Raw genomic sequence first — 8,684 nt, forward strand, 5'->3', positions numbered from 1 at the left:
AGAGCTGCATCAACGTTTCAGGGAACAACAATTCCGCACCTCAATATAATGGGGGCCAAATCATAAGAAAATTTTCTTGTATACAATAATCTGCAAAGGTTTGCCAGAAGAGAAATCTGAAAGGACAGAAGGATGACACTACATTGAATACAGCAAAAATGATGCAGTTCTAACTCTTAGCATCCTGATATCATCCGAGTTGTTTGTGGGGAGGGGGGGGGGAGTTGGGGTTCTCTTCTGTGCACTTACATGCAGTCAGTGTCATGGCTTAATCTTCATGCCATCCCTTCTGCTGAGCCAGAGAGTGATTAGTCCTTCCATGGAACCGTGCATCCAAAAGTGTAAGCGGGCGTCTACGACGGCAGGCTTGCTTGCAGTCATTCAGCCTCATGTTCCAAGGATGAAACAAGAACAGCCTTCCGCCTCAAGGGTTTTTATCGTCTGCAAAACTAATCTTGGTGAGCTTCTTCTCAAATAACAACTTAGCACTCGGAGAGCTGAACCATTGGTAATTTGCTTACAGTTCATATGAAAATTAGCAACAACGTATCTCGATGAAAACTAAATACCATGTCAGATGATTCTAGGGGCCATTGTAGGGATCCAGAAACATGTGAGAATGCTTAAACCAGCAGCAGTAAACAACTATCTAATACAGATAATTATGCCTATTAATTCTTGTGCGTCACATGCAGAAACAAAGAGCATTGTGATCTAGTCTCATCATGTTTCATCAAGTGGGTCAAGATTGCAGCAAAACCTCTTTTTGCTCTTTTGCTTGCAAGAAAGAATTAATCTGGATGCTAAACTCGAAAGAGATTTCACCGGGAATCTTTGTATTAGGAACTCACCGACAGGAGGATCAACATGTACAAAAAAACTGGCAGCAACGATAAGATAGCATAGCATGAGCATTAAACCTTTGAAATAGCTAGACGTTCCCTCCTGAAATAAATACATTGCGTTTTAGCATGTATCATCGGAAAATGATATGCATGAATCGGAACTTCAAGATCATAGAATGGCATACCTGCAGCATGAAGGCTACAACTAGTACTGTTATAAAGAGTGTTGCGGTCTCGAAGAGTTGGAAATTTAAGTCCATTGGTTGTCCCATGATCCAACCTACTACCACGCAGAAAGGAATCTGTGTAGATGAAATGCAATGAAAACATGGTATAGATCACACTTATGGAGAAGCTCAATAAAATCTTTCAGTGTTGAGCATTGATTTCTACGCATTCGATCTTCGAATGCATCTTCTTCGGAGAAAAGACGGTTGGTAATAGTGTCGGATGCAATCTGCTCTTATAGGACTAGAAAGCAGAGTCATGCGATCTGCATGACAATTAGAAAAAAGAAGGTAAAACCAGGCTTACCCCAAACATGGATATCTGTGTAGATGACCCAATAGCAACTCCAAGAGAAATGTCCTAAAGTAAAAGGTTACTCAGTATGACCAGCAAAGAGAACTTTGAAGACTAAAGAAGATGAAGAGTCATACAAGCTTGTCTTTCATGGCAAAGATAATTGCACTTGCGTGCTCGGCAGCATTACCCACAATTGGGAGCAAGATTACACTTATGAAAGCAACAGGTATGTTCCAAGCAACCGATGCACCCTGTGAAATCCAACAACTTAAAGAAATCATGGATTGAATACGATATAATAAACAAAGGCAAATAGCACAACAGAAAAGGAAGCTATCAAGCTATATACATTAAGCCCCAAACAGTAAAAAAGCTCAGAATTTTATTAGAAACTTCATATGCATTTCATGATGAACAAACTATGAAGGCATCGTATTTCTGCAATTGAAAGATGGAAAGCGTACAATAATTAGAAGACAAAAACGAGATCACACAAGGACACATGCTCTCCCAGGATTTCACAACCACCAGAGCAAAATTCTTTCGGGCAATCAGTATAGCAGTAATTCATGCACTTCATTTTTGAAGTCAGATTATACCAAAAATATGGGATAAAGAAAAGCAAACTACATACCTGAATGGCATCAACCAAGTAGTCAGAGAGCACTGAAATCCAAACAGTCAAAATTGCAAGCCAGGTGATGGCTTCCCATTTTGAAATTTCGGCAACTTCATCTTCATCATCTGTGCTCCCTTCATTTTGGCATCCTTCCTTCGGAAAAATTTAATTTAAGGGCATCATATATCATTTCATGTCAGCATAAGAATGCACCACTAAAGATGAAAGATGATGGGAAGTCAGAAATTTGCTTGCGGGCATATGCTGAAGTTGATCCAATGTTGCTTCAGCACTAGATTGTATGATATATAAATGACACCATTTGTTTTCTGATTTCTGGAGTTGTTTTCTTTTTCTTTGAGGAAAAAGAAAACTTTCATTAGAAATTTAGACGATCAGAAAACACACAAGGCAGGACATGCCAATCAAAAGTGTCCCTCCAGAAACACCAGGTGTTTGTTTCCCTCCCCCAGTAAGCTGGCTGGTGTGCATAGCAGTTAGAAGCTCTAGGTATATGTTTGAAGGTGACCACTTTGAACTTTCTGGAGTTGTATTGTTGTTTGTCTAAAAATGGCTGATGTACTATCTTGATCTAATAGATCACTGACATAATAACTCAAATATAATGGGCCCATTATGGTGTTGGTCAAATACATACTCTGTGTTATTAATATTCAAAGAAAATTTCCATATATACTAATCCAACAATCATCAACCCCCAATACTAAAAAACAAAATATAAAGTATGATACCAGTAGAGGATGTTTGAGTCAGAGATTTCAAGACCATAATGGAGCCAAAATGGATTGCGCTATGCACTAAGAACTATTGCATGCACAAGTGCTTCTGTCTCATTGATTTTCTAAATTATATGTAAAGAAGGACCATTAAAAATGTACTAATTTTGCTCCTGTATGATGTTCTCCTATAGAGATTCTGGACTCAGACCATTGGAAGGTTATGGCAGATTGATTGTATACAAAAATTCAAATTGAGCATCATAAAAAAGTTACTGAATTTTCTCCAGCAGCAGCAGTGAACTTTTAGAGGAAAGATGCTGTTTCACAGTAGAATGCTTGTATTCAGATCACTGCTGGTGAACTAAAGCTGGAACAATTATGGAACGATAACCAACAAGTTCTTTTTCCCTGGTAGCAAACCCTTCCAACAAGCAAATTGCACTCTATCATAAACTAATTGCATAGATGAAGATGGTTTATAAACTTTATATGTCAAAGCCTTTCTTCTTCTGGGTATGATAGTCCATGGACAAAAGCTACTCTATGAAGTGCATTTTGGAAGCATACAACCAATCATGACAGACTCCAGAAAAACATTAAATGGAGAAGATAATTGAATTCAAGCAATGCATGTAAATCTAACCTCACCAACTGGATCATAGGAATCTCTCTGGTCCTTTAACTGGAAAACAAGGTAAGAGGCATAAGCCACAAGCATTATGCAGCTGCTAAACCTTGAGAGGGCTAACTCTGACTTGCCATAATGTACTTCTGAATGTGTGGAATGTAGAACAGCAGGAAAAAGCAGGCCCATCACTGCCATTAAGAGCAGTCCAGAGTTCACTACAGCAGCTGCCTGCCATCAAATAAAAAACATTGTAACATTCATAACATCAAATAGTATGGAGTTCACCAATTATATAACAATAGACCTTATCAAAAACTTGCTCCTTTTTCAGGAAAACAATCCCTCCACTGAAGAATGCACACCCAAGGACCAGCAGCATATTTGACAAAATAGATCCTAACAATGACTGTTGGACAACCCGTATCATTCCACCTTTTAGCGCATGGATTGATATTATTAACTCTGTTGCATTTCCAAAAGTAGCATTTAAAAGCCCTCCCACTGCATATGTAGTTGAAAATATTAGATAGGACAGAACTATTTGCCAAATGGTGTAAACAGGCCACGTGGCAGTATATAAGAAAAAGAAAAAACATATTAGAGAAAAATTACGAAACTTCTTCATCATCAGATGAGTAACTTGTACTAGATAAACAAACATTATGTTACTGAAGACAAATTGGTCAATTTTTCTTCTTATTTAATTAATTAGGAAATTCTGGATGCAATAACATCAGTGAACAGTTCCGGAATCGAATTCGGGTGTAGCATCTCAAGAGAAAAAAAGCCTTTTTAGCAAATCCAAGTCACAATATTCCAAGCTTATTCTTGGAAAAGTGCTTAGCAAAACTCATAAAACATGCATTTTTCACTAGAGATGCATTGAACAAACAACAGTTCACTATCTCAAATGTTTATCAATAATACAATGGTCCAAAAGAATCAAAACAAAATGTATACATAAGAAGAGATGAAGGCATTCATGTGTTTAAGAGAACTAAATACCATCTTAATGGATGAGATGTGTTGATCAACAGAGAAATGAATTTAAGCCAATCATAATAAATCAATCATTACTAAAAATCACAGGATGTATGGTCAGCTCAACTTTGAGTAGCCAAGTAGATGCTAGAGCGTCACCTTCTCCAACCTGATCATTCTCACTTCTAGTATTTTCCTCATTAGGCTGTTTATTATGTTTGGACCAATTATTTTCCCTTTATCACTTTAATGAAACTTGAAGAAGCAACATCAAAACTTATCAGGAGCTTCATGAAATTATGATACTCAAGAAGATGAATGATGAAATAAAAGGCTAATAGTAAGCCTCTATATGACATATAACCCAATGTTGCAAAAGACTGTTCAGTATGCTTCTCTAGTTGCGAGTCCAAGTGTTGGTAACTGAAGTCCTAAATTGTCAAAAAGAAAAAAAAAATCCACATCAGCATAGAACAAATGTTCACCTGTTGGTCCCGTGAAAAATGCTAGCTGTCTGCATAAGGAAAGAACTATATCAGATAGCTAATTAACAATGTTGCATGAATGAAGTAGTGAAACGGTAACATATTCAATCATGTTGACAAAATAAAACCCTGTGCCATGTGGTCTTACTCAGTGGCAAAACCCAAACGCTCTGCCAATGGAATAATGCCGAGCAAGCTTAGGAAGAATACCCATCCCTGCATAAAGCCAAAAAATGAGTGCCACATCAATAAGTCATTATTAAGCATTTATGGGTAGGCAAAGACAAATCAACTAACTTTATCATCAAACGAATGATGGATGAAGACCGCTAAAGGTCCGCAAGGCATCAATATGTTAATCTTGGACGTAAACAATACTACTTTTAAGGTCCTCCATAAACTATCATTTAGACTTCTGATACTGGTGTCTTGCTCAGCAGTAGAAAAGGAACCATGATAACCTCCATTCAGACCATTAGACCTTCTGGAAAGATTCACAGGGGTTACAAGGCTTTCATCCTCAAACTCGTGTTCTGATCTACCATCCATAGAACCCATCTGTGTGATGAACCAATAAAAACGGAAACATAAGCAACAAACATTTTTTGTTAATGATAAAGAAGTTTTAACTCATAGGGTCACATAGTGCAGGGATAGTTTTCTTTCCCATTATTATGTCTAAAGCTTCAGCCAACTTTAAAGCAGTTTGGTCAAAAACGAAAAAAAGTGATGCACATTAGAGGTAGTTCATTGTATATTTCATAGACATGGAGAAAACACAATATGCAGGATGTTTCACAGAATAAGCAGAGGAAAACTCACTTCTAAGTGGGAGTGAACTATGGCCAGCTGCGGTTTCTCATTAATTTTGTCCATCTGTAAAGAATGATTAATTAGGAAGGTGAACAACATTGCAGACAATTTTTATTATGAATTCTAGATATCAAGGGCCAAAATAGTCTGATCAACATGATAAACATGGGTTTACACCAGTGTAACATGAACAAGTTAAGCGGTTTTTCTTCGTTAACAAAACAAGATTTACATCAATCTCATCAATTCAACAGATTGTATGATACTTCAATCCTCCACAACAATTACACAAGACATGCTTATTTTCCACAATTCCTAGTTGTATGGATCCTTAATTTGCATTTATTTCCATCTGTAAAGAAAGATTAGTAGCAAGAGGAGCAACAATACTATGGGCATATTTGACTATGAACTCTTTGTGTAAAGATTGTTTGACATGCAATATTATCTTGCACTTCATCCTCATTCAAGCTTATTAATCTTTCATCTTACTTGCACATAGGGAATGTTCTGGTTTAAATAAAAATTGTATCATTTCCCTATCAGCTTGGATTTATGAAATCAGTGGTCACCCAACTCAACATTCTATCACTCAACAAAACATACTATCCATTTCAGTTTCATTTTCTTTGGTGTCTCTACATATCAAAATACTCCAATCTCTGAAGCAAATTTATAGATCCCAATTGCATTAAAAGATTTTGATCTATCTAGAGCTTAGTTTGTCTTATTTTACTTTAGGACATACATAATCTAATTGTCCCTGCATAAATCCAACCGTCCTGATCCTTGCACGTCTAAATCATAATGCTCCCATTCTTATAGGCCAGCCTTTGAGCAAATACTGTCTTTGGTTTATCCTGTCCATATATACCATGGAATTCTTCACTGTCAAATTGGTCTGCACACAACACATGCACACACACACACACTCTCTCTCTCTCTCTCTCTCACACACACACACAGAGAGAGAAATTTGGATAAAAATATTGTTTTCATGTAGTTATTCACTGTGCAATCATATCAAGTGTGTGAAACTCTCAGAAGTCAAGAATCTTTGTTTCCTCTCTTTTTTCAAACTTAAAGGCTTATAACTACTAATGCTATCTGCAAGCTCACTTGGATACACATGTAGATGTTCCAGATTACAAACCATCTTACCGTACCAAACTGATTGTCTTGAGGCACCATTCATGCCTAGCATCCCGGGAATCAACCGAGTGCCATGCATGGAATTTGTTGGAAACTTCTTCCAATGCTACACTAAATTTTTAAAGAGTTGCATTTAGCGACCACCAAAGAACAGAATATGTTCTCCATAAATTTCTTCCATTTATAAGATCAATTAAATATATTCCTTCTTACCTTGCAAGTAGCACAAGATAAAATGCAACAAACAAGATATAGTTGTTAGATTCCTTAGATTAGCCAGTGCAGACTGTGATACCTGCTGCCCTTGTGCATGTGATCCTCGTAACTGTTCACCACGATCAGTTTCACCCTTCAGCCAGAGCGTCGCATCAACGGATGGCAAGAGAAAACTAAGAGGGAAGATGAAGCAGTGTGTTCTACGATATCCCTGGATCTTATCCGTATATACAGAGGCATTACCAGAAGCCCCACCTCACCCGGACTCCTAATCTATAGGGGACTGCAGACTCTGGATAACATTGGACTCTTCCTTTTGAGATGTCCCAATTCCACACTGGTTGCTTTCGACTAATCCTCAATATATGTTGTATGCCAAAAATAAATTAAAATGAATTTTCTTTAATTTATTTTTGCGCTCTCAGCATTTAAAACTAGACAAAATTGGAGCAATACGATCATAAAAAAGTGTATTTTTACCTATTTAGCGGTGTAGACGATTGCAAAGATAATAGCATGGCCGAAATCTCAAAGAGTAAATGATGGGCGATCACCTGCGGCGACGAGTGTGGATCGAGGCTGAATCGCACCTTCCCGGTCATTTCTCTGATTCCGGAGCACAAACGAACAGCGATCTCCCTGGGCTAACTCCACTGGACCAAGCAACGCAAGCGAGGAAGACAACTCGACCGTGAATAGGGCAAGAATATCGTTGCTTACGGCGGCTCCGAACCTACGAGAAGAGCAGGCGCACGAGGGGGCAGATGAAACCATGCCAAGAATCAACAGACCATCTCACGCCTTCGAAGACGAAGATGGACAAGCCGCGAACGCAGCTGAACTCTCATGGCGTGGAACAGATGCCGGATGGCGAGGGAAGGAAACAGAGAGCAAGAAGAGGAGAGAGGAGAGAGGGGCGGGGGCGGCGATTCTCTCTCTGAGCGTCGCTTCTCCGATCCGCTGCACGCATAAAAATGGAGGAGCGACGGATAGCCAACGGTCGCGCACAACCTGCGCATTTCCCGTGCACGCGAGCAACGCCCCGAGCATTACGACGGGGCGTTGGAATTCCGTATTCGGCTCGTCTCCGAGCGGTAAATCCCAATGATTTGATTCATTCGCGAATCTCAACGCCGCCGAGGCCAACATCAATCGGAGTACTAATAATTACGGGAACAACACCAATTCCTATTAATCTTAATTAAATATACTGATTTTTAGGTTAAATAAATATTCTCATATATATATATATATATATATATATATATATATATACATACATAGATCAATAATTAGAAATCTTACTAGCGTTGACATTATAGGTAATTTAATTTATTCTTAATTAATAATTCATAATATAACTGTAATAAGAGTTTAACATGAATTTACTGAAGTAGATGTAGTTCGAATACGTATGGTATTTCCAAAGTTGGCAATTGTGGATGTGTAAACCCCTTACCAAGTATTCACATTCCATCGTCACTAAAATATTCATACATGCTTTGCAATCAAAGCCTTAGTGGCCACCAACAACCAACCAGTATCGGGTCTTATCGGTCTGACTCGACTGACTACGTGTAGAGCACTCCCACCACAGTAATCTTCTTCTTTCTTTATTCTTACGATATCTATCTAAGTTAAGTGTGAGTTGGTAACGAGAACAATGATATTAAATTTTTG

General features: G+C 38.2%; 1 protein-coding gene across 3 annotated transcripts; it reads right to left on the reverse strand.

Annotated features, from left to right (window-relative positions):
- Window positions 1-63: 63 nt before the first annotated feature.
- LOC135673073 (vacuolar cation/proton exchanger 3-like) lies at window positions 64-7,903 on the reverse strand. Of its 3 annotated transcripts, XM_065181785.1 has the most exons (13): window positions 7,559-7,903; window positions 5,646-5,699; window positions 5,121-5,381; window positions 4,972-5,039; window positions 4,824-4,852; window positions 3,662-3,858; window positions 3,373-3,585; window positions 2,005-2,142; window positions 1,505-1,621; window positions 1,380-1,433; window positions 1,031-1,147; window positions 852-945; window positions 64-441 (listed from the first exon to the last, which is right to left on the reverse strand). In XM_065181785.1, the coding sequence occupies exons 1-13, from the start codon at window positions 7,604-7,606 to the stop codon at window positions 425-427; spliced, it is 1,407 nt and encodes a 468-aa protein (XP_065037857.1). In that variant the 5' UTR covers window positions 7,607-7,903; the 3' UTR covers window positions 64-424. The 3 variants fall into 3 exon arrangements, with proteins under 3 accessions (XP_065037857.1, XP_065037856.1, XP_065037858.1); XM_065181784.1 differs by lacking the exon at window positions 64-441 and having other exon boundaries at window positions 582-945; window positions 7,559-7,752; XM_065181786.1 differs by lacking the exons at window positions 64-441; window positions 5,121-5,381 and having other exon boundaries at window positions 582-945; window positions 7,559-7,752.
- Window positions 7,904-8,684: the final 781 nt, after the last annotated feature.

This window comes from Musa acuminata, chromosome BXJ1-5, assembly GCF_036884655.1.
Source record: "Musa acuminata AAA Group cultivar baxijiao chromosome BXJ1-5, Cavendish_Baxijiao_AAA, whole genome shotgun sequence".
Lineage (NCBI taxonomy): Eukaryota > Viridiplantae > Streptophyta > Magnoliopsida > Zingiberales > Musaceae > Musa > Musa acuminata.